Source organism: Vespula vulgaris, chromosome 9 (genome assembly GCF_905475345.1).
Source record: "Vespula vulgaris chromosome 9, iyVesVulg1.1, whole genome shotgun sequence".
NCBI lineage: Eukaryota > Metazoa > Arthropoda > Insecta > Hymenoptera > Vespidae > Vespula > Vespula vulgaris.
Window position 1 is genome coordinate 4,792,108 of NC_066594.1, and position 20,501 is coordinate 4,812,608.

The following is a 20,501-nucleotide window of genomic DNA, read 5'->3' on the forward strand; positions in this document are numbered from 1 at the left end:
TTATTTCAAACTTTTCGAGATTATTAGTAAACTTTTATAAAAAAAAAAAAACTGTTATGGCGATAAATCGGCTTTCATTCTAAGATAAAAATAATAAAGAGAATTTGAAACAATTCGCAGATAAAAAAGAATATTGATTTTTTACCAACGCGAAACGTCTAAATAAAAACAAATAGGTATCTACCTAATTTCAAAATGGTATGTAAAATATATACGTAGTTACATTTATTAGATAGACTCATACGACATAGATGTATGGATACTTAGAAGTACCGTGCACGATATCGAGCGATAAAAGAGAGAAGAGCAGAGAGAAGTAGAGGCTGGTAAATGGCTGAGAAAAAGGATCTTATTCGTGGAGTTTTACCTAAGAGCTACGTGCAGACGTACCGAGAATCCCCTTAACGTCTTCGCAGGTTGAAACTTTTATGATTTCACGTTCGAGCACGTCCGTTTACGATCCACGAGTAGAAACGAACGAGCATGGAATTTCTATGTCGAACTGCAACACTGTGGCTGCTTTGCAGGGTGCATACTCTTATCCAAACCGCACAAGATCCTTCCCTATTTTCGAGAAATCAACCAGCCGATTTAACCGCTAACCAAAAATCTCAACTGTTTCTATAGACCTTCCAGTATACCTACTTAAAAATACCGAATAAAGCAGTGAACATTTGAGAAATATTACTCTTCTCAAATCCTCGAATGACCACTTTGGAATTAAACTTTGCTTTTTCTTTTAATATCTCACTTCACACGAATTAATACGCTTTTACTTTTTATATCTCATCTCCTCGGCTTTTTCCTTTGAAAAAATTAAAAACTAAACAAAAATATAATGTGCGTTTCCTATTACTCTAATCTCATTATCGATACAATATAATAATATTAAAGTACTACATGCAATTTATTCTATATAAACGTTTATTTAAAATTATTCTCCTTTCTGATATAGCCTCAAATCAAAGATGCATGAAATTTTTACATAAAGATAAAAAATTTCGACGATTCTTTTCGAAAGCCAAAAATTTTATTCAAACTAATAGTACTCTATATTGATAATAAAAAACATATACGACTAGACTAAATTCTAACCGTCATATTTTATATATGTCAATAATTATCGACAATTTAGAATTATAAGGACAAAAAAATCGTACAATAATTATCATATTATAAGAAAATAAACAAAAAATGAGATAGCTCTAGCACAGTAAAAAAATTAACAGTAATAGTAGAGCGCTGTTCTATCGATCAAGTAAAAATTGTCGGAAATCGTAGACCACTGCTTACCAACAAATGGGTAATAGTATGTCGCTGCTTTTACCAACAAAATAAATATTCTGATAATATTAAATTCCTGCTTTATTGCCATGACAATAATTAAAGATTCCTATTTTGCTGAACAAGTAGAATTTCAAAAATGATAGATACCACTTTTATTGACTGACTGGTAATAGTACATACCTGTTTCATCGACAAAGAAATTGCTATTGTATTGATAGTCGATGTGAGCAACTCGATTGGTCGGAACATTACTGTTACGCCAATGAAAATTGTGTACTACCAACATAACTAATCAATACACAGCCTTTTATGTTGTTATATTGTCAACATGAAAGATTCACAAGAATATCATAACCTTTAAATTAATGCGTGGTGTTTATTAAACTGAAAATATAAATAATGTCATTGTTTCCTGCTTATTCAAATGAAAACGTAACTGAATCATCAAATAGCAATGTTTCACAACAATTGCGGGAAGGTAAACTTTCTTAAACCATTATTGACATTTTTTCCTGTGAAATCAAAATTTTGATTTATTTATTTATCATATTTATAATTGCAGATAATACATCAGCAAACTGGTTATCAAATTCAAGTTTTCAAACATATATACAATCACAAACACTTGTAGTAGATACTTCTTCAGACAATTCATCAGATAATGATATATCTACTTCCACGGATGTTCCTACTTCTTCTCACGAAAATAAACATTCGTATTATAATTCCATTAAATTGGTTAAGTTACACACAAATGATGAAAGAAAAAGGACATCTAAACATACAAAAAAACGTAAGAAAGAACGAAAATCTAGTAGTAAAAAGAAAGACAAATATGAATATGAACGAGATGTAGCAAATGTATATTTTGAAGACAAACATCGAGATAGGGGAAACAATACAGTGAATACGTTATGTTCTAGAGCTAGACCATATTATAATGTTGGACAAAAATATCTTGGTTTTGTCTCATATAAACGAATTAAAAAAAATATTTATCAAAGATATCATGCATATAACATAGATCTAGCAGAAAAAACAAAAAAGAAAGATATAATTATTAAAAGGGAAATCACAACAATAAATAAAAATGAACAAATTCCATCTTGGTGTACAAATTTAGAAGAAGAACAAACATTAAAAACACGAGAATATAATGAAAAATTAATGGAAAATCCTAAAAACATAAAGCTATGGTTAGAGTACATTGAGTTTCAGGTAATTTATTTATTAAAAAAATAATATTATTAAAAATTAGTTATAATAAAATTTATTTATATCTTACAAATAGGACACTCTGGCTAAATTTCAAAAACATCAGTTAGCTAAGAATATTCAACGTTCTACAGTTTTAAGAAAGTTATCAATAGTTGAAAAAGCTTTAGAAAAAAATTCAGATTGTATAGAATTATTAAAGTTAAAATTGCGTTTTATGGGAGAAATATCACCTGCTGATGAATTTTCTAAAGAAATAGAAACATTAGTTAACAAGGACACAGGAAATGTTATTTTATGGCAAGCTTTAATAATGGCTACACAAAGTTCAGTAGCAATGTGCACTGTTCCTAAGGTTTTGGATTTATATACAAAATGTTTTTGTATATTAAGACAACGATCTCGGACAAATCCACGTATTTATGATGAACGATTATTAGGTAGTATTTTTAATTATTTTTGCTAATATTTTAATTTTTATATACTATTTTTTCTAAACTACTTTCATTATTGTAATACTAGAAATGCTATACCAGTGCTTGATTTTCTTAAGGCATACTGGTTTGTGGGAACAAATGTGGGAAACAATACGTTTAAATCTTATATTAAATCTCAATCTAAATAGAGATAGCTTGGTTTTTAAAAAAATTATAGATGAAAAAAAACTAAGTAAGTCGATTTATTATTATATCAAATTTATAATTATAACATTAATTTATTCAAAGATAATGTGATTTTATATATATTTTCAGTTGGAATGGAAGAAGTGGTATTAATGTCAAGATTACCATTAAATCAACTATGGTTGAGAACAGAATCATTAAGAGAAAATTGTCATTGGATCAGTGTTAGTAAAGAAGAATTAGAATTAGTTGGAGATTCTCGTAGATTTGTTATACCAGAAGATGTTGCTGATTTTGTACATCCAATAATTAGTCGTGATTCGAATTTTCGTATGGCAATTTATAGTCTTTTAGTTTTAAAAATACCACTATTGCCAACAAGAAATTGCATCTTGAAGGTAAAATAAATCACAATTTTAGATTGAAGTATAATTTCTAATATCTTCATATGAATTTTTATATATATAGAATTTAGGTCTAAAAGAATTTGCATGGGGCGTAGATTCTTCAGAAGTATTATTTCCATTTGCATATCCGATAGTAGGTGAAATGGCTGGTCATAAAAAAAGGAAAGCATTAATACATGGAATACTTGAAGGACATTTAACTTCTGGACCTCAGTATCTTAAATTTCATCCTGCTCAAGAACCATACTTAGATTTTATACGTGAAACATTTCATACAATAGCTGATAGTTTACCAAACCTTGAACGCAATAATATATATGTATGGTGGTTGAGATTTGAAAGATTACTTGTTTTTCTTAGCAAAGATGAATCTTTGAAATATGATAATAAGTAAGTTAATAAAAATGAAGTAATCTCTACTATAATAATAATGAAATATATCTTACATTTCGTACTATGAATATATAAATATTTTTTTGCAGAGGGAAAAAATTGAAATCCGTGTTGAAAGAATTTTTAAAAAAAGATGTAAACAGAAATAACTTACATTTTTATAAAGAATATGCTTTAATAGAACGAGAAATGGGTAGATTTGAAAGCTGTATTAATATTTTAGAAACTGCTATTCTATCGAATTGTACTTGTCCATCTATGATATCAGATCATGAAGAAAAGACTGCTTTATTTAATTTGTATAGGACACTTTTTGAAACTTTGTTAAATACTGAAACATATAAAGAAACACACAAAGAAAAGATATTAAATGTCATTAAGCATATGGTACCAGAATCAACTGATACTCAATTATTACTTGTTGAGGAATATTTAAAAGATTGTGTCAACAATTTTTTGAAAACAAAACCTATGAGTAAAGATATAGATACATTTTTCTTACCAAATTTGGATTGTGACATCATTGTATGTTACACATTATTTTTGTATGTAAAAAATAGTAATATTGAAGAAGTTATCAATATATATAAATGTTGTATAGAACATTGCAGAGAATTACCCCACTTACAGGTATGAATTTAATTTTTTTCTGTTGTTCCTAATTCTTTCGTTGTTATCATAATGCTTTTTATCTATTGCAGGAAATGTTATATGAAAGTGAACTTGTAATTTTACAATTACATTATGAAAACTTTCCAGATCTGGATAATAATTTGAATAAAACATTATATGATATGTTAGAATTATATCCAGATAATTTTTATGCACTATCTATTTATGCCCATAAACAGGTAAATTTGAAAATTTGCAAATCAATATAAAGTATAATGTTCTAGTATTTATATTTTAAGCAATAAATATTCTTGTAGAGTGAATTACCAAGTTGGAAAATTAACAATACAAAATCCGAGTTTTCAGTTTGGAAAGCATTATCCTTGTGTTTAGCTGGACGAAAACGAACTCATTTTTTAATGCAACTTGGTCATGATGCAGCTTATGCATCACTTAATAAATTATTGTCACTTCATAGAATATTTGCAAGGTATAGTTTCTTTTAAAAAGTTTCTTAAAAAATTATATAATCTTATTTATACCTTAATTTATTGTTATTATACTTTTATGTTTTTTAAGAACACCAGAAATAAGGTCTTGTCCACTTTTATGGAGAATATATATGCTTCTTCTTCAAGAATATAATTTATGTGAAAAAAAGGGAGAAGAAGTTTACCATGAAAGTGTTGCATTATGTCCTTGGGCAAGAAATATTTATATTGATGCAGCTGAAGTTGCACCACAACTTTTAACACAAATTCAAGATGTGATACGTGAAAAAGAATTACGAATGCATGTTACACCAGAGGAATTAAATATTTTGCGTGGTCACTTATAGAAAATGGTTATTTATCTACAAGTTGTTCCTAAATATAAATGTTTCTTTTATAAATATTTATGTATTTAATGTAAATAATATAAATAATGGTTTCATAAAAAAATGTAAATAAATACTAATATCGCAAAAATATTACTTAGCAAGAATACATCTTTTTTATTAAACGTCATAAAATTTGGTTAACTTCTTCTAAGAGTAAACATGCGCTTTCGTAGTACTTCAAGATTTCAATCTTTTAAGCTAAAATAATAGTTTTCCTTCAAATTAAAAAAGAATATAAAGTAATATTAGTTATATATAACATATTAGTAAGTACTCAGAAGTTCTCAAAAGTCTAAAGAATAAACATAGCATTATAACCTACTATCGAAATATATTCTGCTAATTTTAAAATTTAAAATATACATCAACCATAACCTAAAAGATCACTACCCTATATTTTGAATAAATAATTATTTTTTGTCATGACATTATTGAAGTTTTTTATTGTATTATATTTTTCGTTATAATCTCTTTAAAATTACTAAACTTAAACCCAATTACAATTCCATTATAAAAAAGAAGAAAATATATTTCTAGATTTTATAGAAAAATGGACTTAAAAGCTGTAGTTATCTCAGGAGAGGCACCAGAATCAGATGATGATACTGCTAGTATTACTACGGTATATTGATTCTTATATTTAAGTGATTAAAAAAATAATATGTTATATACCTATATATTTTATTTAAAAATTTCAGGGCATAGGATTTCCCTCTGTACGTACACCAAATTATTGTGGCACAATTATTACTGGCGAAGCTCCTGAATCTGATGAAGGTAATTCAGATAATAATTTTTATACATAGTAAATTTGAGTAATATATACTATATTTATAGATGGTACAAGTTTAAGCAGTATCAGTGGAGCAGTTGATGCTATGACTTGCCCACCTTATGCAGAAGTAAAAACATTAAAATCTAAAAAAAGCAGTGTTAAATATAATAGCTTGCTTCATAAAAAACTACGTAAGTAATACAAAGATTTTTTATTTGACAAGGATGAATAATTAATTATGTTTCCAGAATTACATTAGTTATGCTACAGGTTTTGGTTACAGAAAGAATGTAAAACAGATACTTTTAATAACATCATATTTCATTAATATTATAGTAGTACAATATGCATCCCTATAGCTAAAACACAGTATTGTATATAATATTCTTGATGCAGAAACATTTTTATTGATAATGTAATTTTTTTGCTGAAGTAAGAATTTAATGGATTATGATCCATTTCTTATAGCACCTAAAATTTGTTTTACTCACAAGCAGAATATTATCCTGTTAGTATATACTTTAAATGTATATATAGTATAAATGATACATTGTATATTTATAAAGAGAAAAAATTATTTTTTATGAAATATTATCTATTTTAAATAATAACAATAATAATGTAATGCAAATAAAAAATGTTGCCTTCATGTTTTATATAGGTGAATGTAATGAAACATTGGATAAAGACATAATTCAGATCACAGAAGGAACAGTTGTTAATGATGTTCAAGAATTATCAGCTGTCAACAGACAGTTATTGAGAAGTGAACTTGTCTTACAAGAGGCGGTTTGTCAATTGCGTAATGCATCTAATAAATCTAAAAGTGCATCTAATGCTCTGTATGAACTTATAAATACGCGTTTTTTACATTCTATTAAAACATAAGTTGTTTGTTTGTTTGTAATATATCCTTGTTAATAAAATATATTTATAGTAATACTATAAACTGAAAATAATAAAGTTATTCAGAATTGCATTGAATGCAAATATTAAAAATAATCATAAATACAATATATTGAGCACTGATGTGTGTTGCTTATAATTGGCAGTCTATTCAATATATCAATTATGTACTATCATACCTGAGAAGTTCAAGTATGAATAATTTCTCTTTTAATTTATTAGAAATTAAGATAATTCTAATACACAACAAATACAATTTGGTTTAGTGATGTATCTATATATTACCAAGTAATAAATATCCTTATATTGATCGTTGCATTGTCTAGTTTTCATGACATAAATTAGATGTTTATTGTAAGGATAACAATGTAAACACTAAAATTCGGCATATGTATGTTAAGATATATATATATATATATATATATATATCAAAGAATGTCACGATATTTAAATATGGAGTACCTGTAAAGAATAGACATATACATTGTATAACTGTTTTCTCTCTTCTTTCTTTTTAGAATATAGCATAATTCAACTTTTACATATAGTAATGTAAAAATGTAAAATACGACATAATTGCAATAAAAAGTAACAATTTGTTTAAATATTTAAAAATTATTTTGCTTATTACAAATGAAAAACAGTTAGTACCATGAAGCTCATCTACTAATTGTGCATATGTATAATCTTTTCAGGAACACCTGTCTATTTTCTTTATTTTCTGCTGATTTTTTTATCAAATGCACAACTTCATTTGGTATCAAAGGATTGATATTGTTTTTTTTTCTAATACATCACTACATCTAGTGTTTAATGAATTGGTGATTTTAATGGGGATGCAATCTGTTTTCCTATAAATTCAGTCTTAAATATTCCATCAATCTTCGTTGAACATAAGTTCAGTATGGATATATCTACATAAAATACATAAATAAAACATATTCTTGTGCTAATACTGATATGATAACATCGTGACGGAATACCTTCTTTGACATCATTATTTTTTCTTATCAAATATGTTCAGATTATTTAATGACTAAGTACTTTATATATTTGTATTATAATCATATTTTGTATTAAAGCAATTCCATATGCCACATACTAAACTCAACACATGTCCAAAGTATCTATTTTTGAGTTAAATATATATATATTAATGAAAAAATAAGATAAAATCTGATCTAATTATACAATACTTAACTCATGAAATATATAAGCAAAAATTTGTTTATCTTCAGTTATTAAAGTTTATAATTTTGGACTGATATTGGACTGATAATTGGACTGAATTTTGGAATAGATATTTTCAAATACTTCATAAATCATTTGTAATTAGAAATAGAATTATTTGTGTATCTGTACGTATTTCTTTATCATCTCACTTTCTTCAAAACAACCCTGGTAAGCAGGTTTTATATGGAATAGAATTGTAAATCCTTAATCCATAGATTTTTTCATTTTTTGTTGTAATATAATGATTTTTTGCTTGCTCCAATTGAAGCTTGCAAGTAAGTGTTGTATGGGCTCAATTCCAAAGAAGGATTAAAGTTTGTTGTAATTGGCGACCTTTATAGAAAATACGACGCCTAACTCGATACATATTAGCCAATGTGAGGGCGCCCACCCCCCACATGGCCTACGCTCGCTCCATCTCTCCACCACTTGCATAAATCTGAAGAAGAGCCATTGACTCCTGTGCTTGTCGTTTTTCTGCGAGAAATCGACCAGATGCTTCCTTCAATTGCTCAAGGAAAATCCTAAAATAAATGGCAAAAGAGAAGATGAGAAATGTTCATGATGAAACACTTATACATTTATAAAATGTAAGCACAGACCTGTCAGGTACTATATCAGCTAAGCTGTCAGGATCCATATCACTGAGCAGTTCTAAATCATTTCCACCAAGTAGTGAAATATGTGATGGATCATCATGTAATGATGAAACTAATGGTTCTATTGGTGGACGTCGACGTCTGATTTCGGTACTTCTTGAAGTGCCTTCTATGTTGTCCACATCATCTACAACAATATAACGAGAAGCAGTCTTGCTACTACCTGCTGCAATCCACTTCTGATCTCCATATAAAACCATTAGACTGGTGTTTCTTTCCAAAGTTGCAAAGTATTCTTCATCATCTACTTCAGTTCCTAAATACAAAGTCAACCAAATAACTTAATTAAATCTAAATTTAGAACAAAATTTTAAGATATATTCTATAGAATAAAAATGTACCCTTACCATCTTGCTCTAATACAATTGTAAGATTTGCATCTGGTGGTAAAGCCAAGCGATTTCGAGCAATATTAGTTAAATCTTTCAAAGAAGAGGCAGTGATACCCTTTCTTCTTTCTCTTGCATGATCAACTATCTTATATGGATTACCCAATCCTTGTACTATCCCTGATGCCTCTGACATGTTGCTTTAAATTGTAAATAATAGATTCAATATAAATTTTTTAATATGTTCTCAAAACAATTGCCTTTTCCAATTTTTCAATAATGAATAAAAACAGTGATAGAGCAGAAATTCACTTTTTTTTAAATTGACACTGATAAGGCCTGATTCTCGTTGCACATTTATTGGACAATGGACTTATATCCTTAAAAAAAATGCAATCGAGCTTACATTTACACAATACTAATAACTAACTATAAACGTTTATAAATGCTATTATATTAAAGCACTATATAAGTACTGAAGTGGTTCGAATAAAAATTTGTATGGTTTAAACGCAAGTACGAAAGGGCAGTGTTTTAGGATTGTATCGGATCAGCTTGGTTCTTTACGAATTTTAGTATAGCATTAGCGATTCACATGAACGAATAAAAAATGTAGAAGACGGCAATGTTTAACGATACGCCTGAGTGACTGAACTGACTGTGTGTCAACCCAACACTGGGTCAATGGTGCAACTACCCCTCCTATTTATACTCCTTGCAGACTGCTGCGTATATACATATATCCAAGAGACACCCCCAACCGTACTCACTACCAACACGGCATCTAGACAGAAATCAATAACCTACCCTACAGTAGAGTACATTTTTTCACTTCGGGCAAACTATATCACTGTTTATAGATGGAACTTTATATAAATATTCAAAGCACTGTGCTAATAATAACTTCTAAATAATATATCTGCTCTTATAAATATTTATTCGATTTGTTATTATTGTATGAATGTTAGATTATCATTGATTTAAAAAAAAAATTTTTTTATATATTCTTTTATATTTATGTAATAATGCTTTAAATATAGCAACAAAAATATTACATTTTCAATTATATTTATAATGTTAATAATCAAGTGTTACTACTGATATATTTTCGCGATTTATGCTTTTATATTTACATTCCATATAATATTTATTTATCAAGCTTTAAAAAAATTAATTTCAAAAAAATTAAAAAGATAATATATATGTATACAGTAGAATAATTATTTTAAGTTAAAAGTATTTAATAAAATTGTAACCATATATGGAACATCAAGATAGATCAATTTATATTAATTATATTTATTAATTGAATGTTTCCACAAGTATACATATATGATACATTGAAATATTTTATATATTGAATATAAAAAACAATGTTTGTATTTATACTTACTTCTTAACTTGAGAAAATATTAATAAATTAATAGTAAAATTAAATAATATTAGTAAATTAAAAAATTATATGACAAAATAAAACAGATTTAGACAAGTCAAATATAATTTATTTTTAGATTGGGTATCAAATTTGACTAGGATTTGTGAACTTAGGACACGGCACTGCAACTAAATTTAGACCAAGAAGACTAGATACTGTCTTAAGATTAAAGTTAGCCCAGGCTTAGCTCAGTTGAGGCTCTTAAATGAGCCATAAGCTGTATCTGGATGGAAAGAATTAAATTTAATTAAGATATTCTAAAAAATAACAAAAAAATGCCAAGTGTTAATAAAGAATCAGATGATAGTCAAACTTGGGAGTTAGCTGAAAGATGTTTATTACCAATCGCATTTTCACATGCAGTTGCAGTAATTCTAGCAACAATATTAAATATTTTTGGTATTTCACAAACATCTAGTTTTGCATTGTTCTTACTTTTGTTAGTGATATCAGTGAGTTCTACATTATTTTATCACAATTTAAAGGTGAGTCATTCATATCATGTCTATATAAACATAGCAAATACATTGTATTAAAAATAATCATTATTTCAAATGATTTATAATATCTTCAAAATATTTTTATTAAGAGATAACTTACATAATAAATTTATTTATTATCATAATAAATTTCTATTGTCAATATTTTTTTAATTAAACAGTAAAAGATTTTGATAATAGCAACTTTAATGTCAAATACATACAATTAGCTAAATCAAAAAATTTTTTTCTAGAGTACTACCTTCTTAAAAACCTTGCCATTGAAACCTCTGTCCTTTTTTGTGTAATATTAAATTAAACTGACTAGACTATTAAATTACATACTATTCCCATTGGAATACTTTATAAAGATTTTTCTTTTTTTTATATATATTTGTATACTTATGATATAATAGTATAACAATGCAGTTTTTTAGGATTTCTCATGCATTTATATTTAAAGATATGATACTGAAAAATTATAGATTGAAAAATTATATACATAATAGGTTACTGCAGCAGGAAAGGCAGTACTTGTAACAGGGTGTGATTCAAGGGTTGGCTATACTTTGGCTAAACAATTAGATGATTTGGTATGATATTTATCAATTTAAAAATTCAATGGTATTGTTATTATTGACAGTATTATTTAACATAGCACTATTATTTATCACAGGGTTTCACAGTTTTCGCTGGATTTAATAATAAAGATGACTCTGAAGAAACAATGAAAAAATTAAAACAAGATGCATCTGGAAGATTACATGTGCTGCAACTTGATGTTACTAGTGAACATGATATACATTCAATCTTTCTGTATGTGAATGAAAATTTACCAGATGAAGCACCAGGTATAACAAATGAATTTTTCTTTCTTTAAAAAAGTATTATAAAATAATTATATTTTGTATTTTATTAAACAATGGACCAAATTAGGATTATGGGCATTAGTGCATGCAGCAGCATGGGTAACATTGGGTGAATGTGAATGGATACCTCCTTTGGTCTTAAAACGAAGTATAGATATTAATTTTATTGGTCTTGCACGATTGACACAGGTAATAATATTAGTCTATTTATAATATAAATATATTTATATATATATAATTATTATAGGTATTTTTACCATTGGTGAGAAGGTCAAGAGGACGAGTTGTAATAGTTAGTAGTCTCTTAGCTCGCATACCAAGTCCTGTAAGAGGCATTTATTGCGCAGTTAAGGTAATATTAGAAATTTACTTGTTGCAATAAAAATCAAATTAAAAAGTTGATTAGAATATAATATTTTTAATATGTTTAGGCTGCTATTGAAGCATGGGGTTCTTGTCTTCGATTAGAAATGCGAAGATGGGGAGTTGATGTAGTGATTGTAGAAACAGGAGAATACATATCTGGTAATGCTTGGTTAAAAGACAATAATTCATTGCTAGAACAAGCTCGAGATATGTGGATGCAACTTGATCCTCAAACACGTAAAGAATACGGGGAAGAATTATTCCAGAAAGAAATGCTAGCTCTTGAAAAATATACACAAGGACCTGAAGCAGACTTAACATCTGTTACTAGAGCTTTGACAGATAGTGTATTGAAAACATTTCCAATGCAAAGGTATGCTCCGGTATCACGTCAAGAACGAATGCATGCTTTATGCAGTGATTATCTTCCAAAACCAATTTATGATGTTTTATACACTAATTATTAATGAGCCTTATCATATTGTGTTCACCTACGAAATTACTTCAGAATTATATCCAAATGCTTTCTGTATACATTCGAAGTTACACCAATAATTATTAGCAAGAGATGTCATATGATTATTTTAAACCTAGAACACTGCCTAATTAGATGAAAACAGTTTTAAGATATCCATGTTTTTTAATTATCGTTTATTGTAATTAATGGTCTCAGTGAGCGATTATATGTAATGAGTTGATTGTGGTGGTTTGTACCAAAACACAAGAAATTACAAATGTAATCTAACAAAATATATAGAACAATGTATCATACATTTCGTTTAATATTAAATTATTTCAGATTTTTTCCTATCGATTATAAATTAATGCATAGTAATGTTTTAAATAAATAACCACTTACAAAATTAAACACTTGATAAGTCTTCTATTTTTATATTTACAAGAACACAATAGAAAAAAGTCAAGTAACTTATAATGAAACTAGCACTAGTTTTAGACCCTAGAACCTGCTGACTCGAATTTCTTCGCCATTTGGTCGAATATGTCTAAGTCCCTAGATATCGTAGAGATTTTATCTTTAGGGATTACTTAGGAATGTGGTTTCAAAAGAAGGCGAAGAAGAATGGAAATGATAAACGCTAGGCGTGGCGGCGTCATTTTTTAAGGCTTTGTAAAGGAATTGTATCATAAGTGCACTTAATATTCTTATACGGTAGAACATCGTAAACAGATTCATTAAATTCGAATCATCGAAATGTTAAAACGTGAAAATTTATGAACAGAAAACGATCTCAGGATTCAATGCCAATAATGTGTCATTTGAAGATCTTAGGATAAAACTCGAATTACATTTTCTAACGAATTCCGTAAATGTGCCTGTCGTTTATACACGTGGAAAGAAGGAAATACTCGTATGGAGTAATGCAAGAGCGGTAACCTATGCTGGGGAATGGAGACGGAGAGCGTAAAATCAGGGGCTAGCGAGCATAGCCATAGCCAGCACAGCAGGTCTTCGCAAAAACACCATAAAGTATATAACAACAGTACCAAATCTCATCATCGACAACATTCTCACAGAACTACAAGGTATCGTAAGAATCTTGATGTACTTTTCTTTCTGAAAATTAGAGGCGCTGCAGTCGATTGACCCTTGTAGGATTCGATCCCGATCCTCAAAAGCTAGCGCTAATCAGCGCTTTATCAACTGTATTGTCGTGTGATTTTATATTTTTTATCTTCTATTATTTTGTATTTATTTTATAGTATTTTGAATGATTTGTATTTTTATCGTGATTGTTTGAATTATTGAGCATGAAGTAAGATATGCATGATATACAATGGTACGTTTACATCTAGGGTTTATTAAATGAATAATTGTGTCAAAGAATACATAGTTTGTGACAATATAAACGATCAAAAGATTTTACTTAAGATTTATGTGTTAAATGTCAATAATATATTTTAATATTTTTATATAAACAGATATAAATATCAATTTTATCACTAATTCGAATTAATAGATAGAAATAGTACAAGTTAATAGTGTACTTTTGGGTGTAGGCTAATTTGTTCTATTGAATCAAGTTTTTCTCTCAACTTTTCACTCAGATAATTTTATTGTGAAATGATTGCAAGATCTGAATCTATAATAAATAATTATTTTATATCAAATATATGTAAATATTACGTGTTTGTTAGAAAATAGTGATATTAAACAATCTTCTATTAAAGCATACGTTTCGTTTAACCAAGTTATTTGTTATATTTAAAGTTATCCCATTTTTATAATCAGTATTTGATACATATATTCAGATAATAATATTAGATGTAAACATGTATTTACTCATGATAATTTATGATTTTATTCTATGTTTGATTCTTTTTTATAATTAGGAGTAGTCGAAGTCAAAGAAAAGAAAGACAGAATATAAATACAAACGAAATGGCTCCTTTTCAAACAACAGTTAATGTACGTGGAGATAGTGTGGATAACTTAGGTCAAGAGGTTATTGAAGTACAAATATTACCTCAAGATGAGAATTGGGGAGAAAATACTACAGCTGTAACTGGCAATACATCTGACAGGTCAGAATCAACTGAAGATGTAACTCATTGGCCAAATGAAACTGACACTTCATTTGGATCTGCCTGTAATCGACACATTGTTCCAATAGTAGCTGCGTTACTTGGAATATGTGCTTTTTTAAGTCCTATAGCAATGGTCATATTACCTAAATTAGGATTTTTTCCTGATACAACAACTGCATTAACAATGCAACAAAAATTACAATTGCTTTCATGCAATGCAGAATGCAAAGGACAATTGCTAGGATTAGCCTTTAAATTAGTACTATTAGTTATTGGAAGTTGGGCTGTATTTCTACGCCCACGAAATGCTACTATGCCACGTGTATTTTTATTCAGAGCTGGTGTGTTACTTCTTACAATGCTGTGCATTTGTACTTATTGGTTGTTTTATGTTGTTCAGGTATGTATGATTTAGTTTTACATCATCTAATAAATTGTTATTATTATAATTATAATGTAACTATATAACTGACCATAATTTATAATTTTAGGTCACAGAAAGTGCTAAGACTGCTGCAAATGGTGAAATAACAGAGTACAAAAGTTTAGTAAATTATGCGGGTACTCTTGCAGATACATTACTATTCATTCACTATGTTGCTGTGCTACTTATAGAAATTCGTCATTTTCAACCAACATTCTACGTGAAGGTATATAAAAAGTTTATGAGTTTAATATATACATAATAACTACTAGATTTAAGTCTTTATTATATATGATACTTCAATTTAATGTCAATTATAGGTTGTGAGATCTCCAGATGGTGAATCGAGATCTTATGCAGTAGGACAATTATCAATACAAAGAGCAGCAGTATGGGTATTGGAAAGGTATTACACAGATTTTCCAATTTACAATCCATATCTAGAACGTTTACCTGTCTCTAAATCAAGTCGAAAGCAATCAAGTTTCAAATTTTATGATGTTGATGGAGGTGTCTCAAGTGGTGTTCAGTCGCGTGGGGGTAGCGGTGATAGAGCAGTATTGGCTGCACAAGCTCGACGTAGAGATTCTAGCCATAATGGCCGCTTTTACGAAGAACATGATTATGAGAGAAGAGTACGCAAACGAAGAGCACGCTTAATTACTGCCGCAGAAGAAGCATTTGCTCATATCAAACGATTACACTCTGAAGTTGAATCTACGCCAGGTCCTGGTCCTATGGATCCAATGGAAGCTGCACAGGCAGTATTTCCATCTATGGCAAGAGCTTTACAAAAATACTTAAGAGTTACACGTCAACAACCTCGTCATTCTGTAGAATCAATATTAAATCGTTTTGCAAGATGTTTAGCACAAGATGCAGCACCGCGTGCATTTTTGGAACCTTTTTTTACGACAAGTCCTGTTCTTTCTAATGAAAAGGAAAGACAAAAGGGTTCTCATCATTGGGCTTTAATCTGCGAAGGTGAGTTGCCATCACGACCTCTTGCAAATGGTTGTGAATTTCAGTTAAGACAAGGTGAGATTGCACTTTTGTGCACAGCATATCGATTACCGCATTTTCATCTCACTGAACAACTTGCACATCCTAAATCTAATAAGTTTCTTTTGAGGTTGAATTCAGAAACTTCTGTGTAGTAGTATTGAAAATTTTTTAGACATCCTATTACAAGGTGCTTATCATACTAGTGGATGTGAATTTGCGTAAATTTTAAAAAGCATAAAAATGCACAAATTTTTAAATATTTAACATTAAAAAGAAAAGTATATATGAACAATTTGATTGTCACGAATTAAAATCAAGTTTTATTTGTAAAATAGTATTTATCAACTAAATTGGTAATACTTATTTCCAAGGCCATAAAAGCTTTAGATATTTTAGTACATAAATGTATGCACATAATTTTGCATAAATAATTTCGTACATTACTTGCATTATTAGATAATGCTATATTGATAGCATTATCTATTAGTATAAAATACAATACTCATTTTTATTATATATTTACCTTTTTTCTTTTATCAATATTTATAAATATCTTTTATACAAAGTTTTATATCTTAAACCTAATTTACTTTATATTATTATACTCAGTTAATCTATAAGTTTTTCATTGAAGATTTTTTAGGCATTTTTAATCAGTTTTTCATCAATTTATATAAAAAACATATTTCAAATATGTTGTATGAAATTGTGTACATGTGAATAATATTAGTATGAAAGCACTTTCCTTTCTACACAAGTAAACATTGCTTGTAAGCAAATTGAATGGATGACTTGTATAAATATATAAAATATCATTAAAATAATTATAGATTTTTGTATACTAGTTAATTTATATGTAAAATTACAGACTTTTTTTTTATAAAAGTATCATAAGTAAAGTATTATTATCACTTGGAATTTATACGTTTTATTAATTACTAAATGTAATTAATTCTATGAGTAAAAGTAATTATTCAACAAATTAAAAGTATTATTTCAAGGCTAAGCCATTGAATTACTTTGATAATAAAATTGTTTAATGATGAAAATGATAATTAAGATACACATAACATTCTTTTTAAATTATACCAAGAAATTTTTTTTACTTTAGTACCTTGAATATTCTTGTGAGTTGTGATTAGATATTATAGTAACTTATTCTTTATATATACATAATGGGATTTGAAAAGCCAAATATATTATGAACATTTCAAATACTCCATGACTAATGTTATAGTATTCTTATACCAGATATGTGCTAAGCAAGTATAAACTTGCATTTCTTTATTTGTTGCTATCATGTGTTAAATTTATGGCAACATATAATTTCATAAGACTGGCAAATCACATTTAAACAACATCTGATATCTATTCATATAAAATATAAAAAAGAGAAGACATGTAAATAAAAAGCAGAAATCTATTTCATGCTTGCTTCACTGCTTGTATATATTCATATATACACAAGTTTATAATGTTTGGATTATAGGCCTAACGGCAAAGAATTTTTTATACAAAACAACAAATTGTATTATCCCTATGGATGTGTTTTGCATTCCAAACAACATGACAAATAATTTTCCTAACTTGGAAAAATATCTTGTTAATAATATAATACATTTTAAGCATTTTACATCTAGTGCGAATTAGAAATGATGCTATTTTTACAATTACATATCACAATTAATTCATTAATGTTAAATATTATATATTGCTTGCCTCATGTTGTTCATAAAATATATTATGAATAAGATTGTAGAATATAAAAATTATTTAGACTGTACTTAAAAAAATACTTAAGTTTGTCTGTAAGTTTGTGCTCTTGTGCATTTGTGGATATGTTGTATTTGGAATGTATGAACTTTTTTTTATAAAATTATTTTATTTATGTGTGAGCGTGGTGATTGTATTGATAAATGATGAAATATACATTTGATGTACAGATGCTTATAACAGTTTATTTAGACCTATCAGTATTATTAACTTTGTATAAACAAGATTATAACTTTGATAAACAAAAGAATATTTACTTTTAAACATTTTATGTGTGTATATGAATTTAAAATTATATTAAAGAAAACTAAAGATGTACAATAAGTGTATATTAAACATTATTAAAATCTGGGATCTTTCCTGTTTTTTATCTGTTATTATTATTGAGTTCTGATAAAATTCATAATAGCAAATACTTTTTAATTCTACTTTTAATACATTTTGAAACTAAAAAATATATGAAAAAAATGTATATAATATAAAAAAAAAACAAATAATAGATTTGGTAATAATTGTTTTTATTTAGTATTTTAAGAAAATCTATAAATATTGGTTCCATTATTATGTAATATATCTTCATTTACTTTAATTTACATAAAATTGTATGGCTGATATTAATTAGTACGACAAGTACGATGACATCAAATTATAAAAACAAGCCTTATTCTAAATGTAATGATAAATTTGGAGTACATGAAGACATACCATAATTTTTGCATGTTTCAAGATGATCGTATAGGTTAGGAAACTGCATTAGGCTAGTTCAATTTCTTTGAGTTGTGGTTAGATCTCCTAATATGGCTAGCGAAAAAAAATCGGGAAAAACGTCTTCAAAAGGTGGAAAATCGAATGAAGAAATATTCGCTGGATTTCAAACACTTCGAAATGAACAAAGAATGATGGCTAATAAATTATCCGAAATGGAAATGGAATTAAATGAACATAAGTATGCTTTTTAACCTATGTTTATGAAATGTAATGTATTTAAACAAATTATATGTATATATAAAAATAGTTGGCATAACAAATTATTCTTTTAGAATTGTTATCGATACTTTAAAAAATGTTGATCCTAAAAGAAAGTGTTATAGAATGATTGGAGGAGTATTATGTGAGCGTACCGTCGAAGATGTAATGCCCACATTAGTAACAAACAAAGAACAGGTTTGATTAACTATAATATAAAAAATATATTTTCAATTGTATTTAATTTTTTGTTTTTGTATTTACATGATATAATAATGCATAGAACATCTTATATATAATTATACAAGAGTATATATTTTAAAAACATTCTATTATTGTATAACTTTAATTGTTTATATCATTTTTAGTTGATTAAAGTAATAGAAGCTTTAAATGACCAATTAACTAAAAAAGGTATTGAAATAAATGAGTATAAAGAAAAACATAATATTAGAATTCGAGGTCAAGATGACTTACAACATCCGGAGGAAGAATCAAAAGAAGCGAAAAGGAATGCAATTGTTGTAAATCCTATTGAGGTTTAAATATCGTTAATGTTTTCATTTAATTTAAAAATATTATTAATCTTAAAAAACTAAATTTCAATGCTTTATTCTATGAACTACCAGTAACATTAAAGATCATTCTCTTTGCATTTATTTATTTGATGAATATGTGAAACGCATATATAACCTTTAGTTACCAATGTCAAGTTTATTTCTTATTTATGAAATTATTAATAAAATTCTTTTAAATGTAGATAAACGTAAGTAATATAGTCTTATAATACTATATAAAAAACATATTTTAATATTTTTTAAATTAAGGGTAATTTCTTTTAAAATTGGTAACTAAGAGTTATAGCCAAATTATTTTTCTTTTTATAAATATTCAGCAAAAAATTATATATGTATATTACTTCATATAAATACAAAAAAAATTTCTTCATAGTCAAGCTTTATAAAATGATACAAAAAATATTGTACACTTAATGCTTAGTAATTTGTTGAACAAATTAGTGTAATGGACTGAATGCAAACATACTATTTGTAATGATTAACACGTAAACTATAAGTGGAAAAAGGCAATATTTAAATTAATTTGTATTTTATATCAAATAAAATATTGCAAACGTAAGATACGTAAATAAAAATAATATTGTCTATTTTACTTTCTTCAATGTACACTTATATAAATTTATTTATAAATATGCGTATATTAATGTTTTGTGCAATTGATTATTTTGTGTGTTTAATTTGCTAAATAAAAATATCATTTATAATAAATCGTAATAAGTTGTACTATATATATCCATAAA

At 27.3% G+C, this 20,501-nt stretch overlaps 6 protein-coding genes across 11 annotated transcripts; 5 read left to right on the top strand and 1 right to left on the bottom strand.

Moving 5' to 3' along the window:
- The first annotated feature begins 1,598 nt into the window (after positions 1 to 1,598).
- Positions 1,599 to 5,507, top strand: LOC127066533 (nuclear exosome regulator NRDE2). Its single transcript, XM_051000389.1, has 10 exons — positions 1,599 to 1,765; positions 1,850 to 2,505; positions 2,579 to 2,942; positions 3,025 to 3,171; positions 3,255 to 3,523; positions 3,594 to 3,922; positions 4,015 to 4,555; positions 4,627 to 4,776; positions 4,855 to 5,027; positions 5,117 to 5,507. Exons 1-10 carry the CDS (start codon positions 1,687 to 1,689, stop codon positions 5,373 to 5,375), a joined length of 2,967 nt encoding a protein of 988 aa, XP_050856346.1. The 5' UTR covers positions 1,599 to 1,686; the 3' UTR covers positions 5,376 to 5,507.
- A 46-nt stretch (positions 5,508 to 5,553) lies between these two features.
- LOC127066540 (uncharacterized) lies at positions 5,554 to 7,171 on the top strand. Its single transcript, XM_051000404.1, has 5 exons — positions 5,554 to 5,683; positions 5,955 to 6,039; positions 6,116 to 6,194; positions 6,255 to 6,383; positions 6,854 to 7,171. The coding sequence occupies exons 2-5, from the start codon at positions 5,968 to 5,970 to the stop codon at positions 7,078 to 7,080; spliced, it is 507 nt and encodes a 168-aa protein (XP_050856361.1). The 5' UTR covers positions 5,554 to 5,683; positions 5,955 to 5,967; the 3' UTR covers positions 7,081 to 7,171.
- LOC127066539 (DNA fragmentation factor subunit alpha-like) lies at positions 6,493 to 13,468 on the bottom strand. Of its 3 annotated transcripts, XM_051000401.1 has the most exons (5): positions 13,328 to 13,407; positions 12,360 to 12,425; positions 9,338 to 9,519; positions 8,934 to 9,246; positions 6,493 to 8,855 (listed from the first exon to the last, which is right to left on the bottom strand). In XM_051000401.1, the coding sequence occupies exons 3-5, from the start codon at positions 9,513 to 9,515 to the stop codon at positions 8,735 to 8,737; spliced, it is 612 nt and encodes a 203-aa protein (XP_050856358.1). In that variant the 5' UTR covers positions 9,516 to 9,519; positions 12,360 to 12,425; positions 13,328 to 13,407; the 3' UTR covers positions 6,493 to 8,734. The 3 variants fall into 3 exon arrangements, with proteins under 3 accessions (XP_050856358.1, XP_050856359.1, XP_050856360.1); XM_051000402.1 differs by lacking the exon at positions 12,360 to 12,425 and having other exon boundaries at positions 13,328 to 13,468; XM_051000403.1 differs by lacking the exons at positions 12,360 to 12,425; positions 13,328 to 13,407 and adding an exon at positions 9,979 to 10,076.
- On the top strand, positions 10,133 to 13,329 carry LOC127066537 (D-beta-hydroxybutyrate dehydrogenase, mitochondrial). Of its 2 annotated transcripts, none has more exons than XM_051000397.1 (7): positions 10,133 to 10,274; positions 10,831 to 11,239; positions 11,743 to 11,826; positions 11,910 to 12,084; positions 12,170 to 12,291; positions 12,350 to 12,454; positions 12,534 to 13,329. In XM_051000397.1, exons 2-7 carry the CDS (start codon positions 11,030 to 11,032, stop codon positions 12,933 to 12,935), a joined length of 1,098 nt encoding a protein of 365 aa, XP_050856354.1. In that variant the 5' UTR covers positions 10,133 to 10,274; positions 10,831 to 11,029; the 3' UTR covers positions 12,936 to 13,329. The 2 variants fall into 2 exon arrangements, with proteins under 2 accessions (XP_050856354.1, XP_050856355.1); XM_051000398.1 differs by having other exon boundaries at positions 10,155 to 10,282.
- A 68-nt stretch (positions 13,469 to 13,536) lies between the features above and the next one.
- LOC127066536 (vang-like protein 2) lies at positions 13,537 to 18,386 on the top strand. Of its 3 annotated transcripts, none has more exons than XM_051000394.1 (4): positions 13,537 to 14,013; positions 14,821 to 15,415; positions 15,507 to 15,665; positions 15,760 to 18,386. In XM_051000394.1, the coding sequence occupies exons 1-4, from the start codon at positions 13,877 to 13,879 to the stop codon at positions 16,594 to 16,596; spliced, it is 1,728 nt and encodes a 575-aa protein (XP_050856351.1). In that variant the 5' UTR covers positions 13,537 to 13,876; the 3' UTR covers positions 16,597 to 18,386. The 3 variants fall into 3 exon arrangements, with proteins under 3 accessions (XP_050856351.1, XP_050856352.1, XP_050856353.1); XM_051000395.1 differs by lacking the exon at positions 13,537 to 14,013 and adding an exon at positions 14,053 to 14,267; XM_051000396.1 differs by lacking the exon at positions 13,537 to 14,013 and adding an exon at positions 14,054 to 14,243.
- A 524-nt stretch (positions 18,387 to 18,910) lies between these two features.
- Positions 18,911 to 20,339, top strand: LOC127066541 (prefoldin subunit 2). Its single transcript, XM_051000405.1, has 3 exons — positions 18,911 to 19,163; positions 19,258 to 19,381; positions 19,552 to 20,339. The coding sequence occupies exons 1-3, from the start codon at positions 19,015 to 19,017 to the stop codon at positions 19,726 to 19,728; spliced, it is 450 nt and encodes a 149-aa protein (XP_050856362.1). The 5' UTR covers positions 18,911 to 19,014; the 3' UTR covers positions 19,729 to 20,339.
- Positions 20,340 to 20,501: the final 162 nt, after the last annotated feature.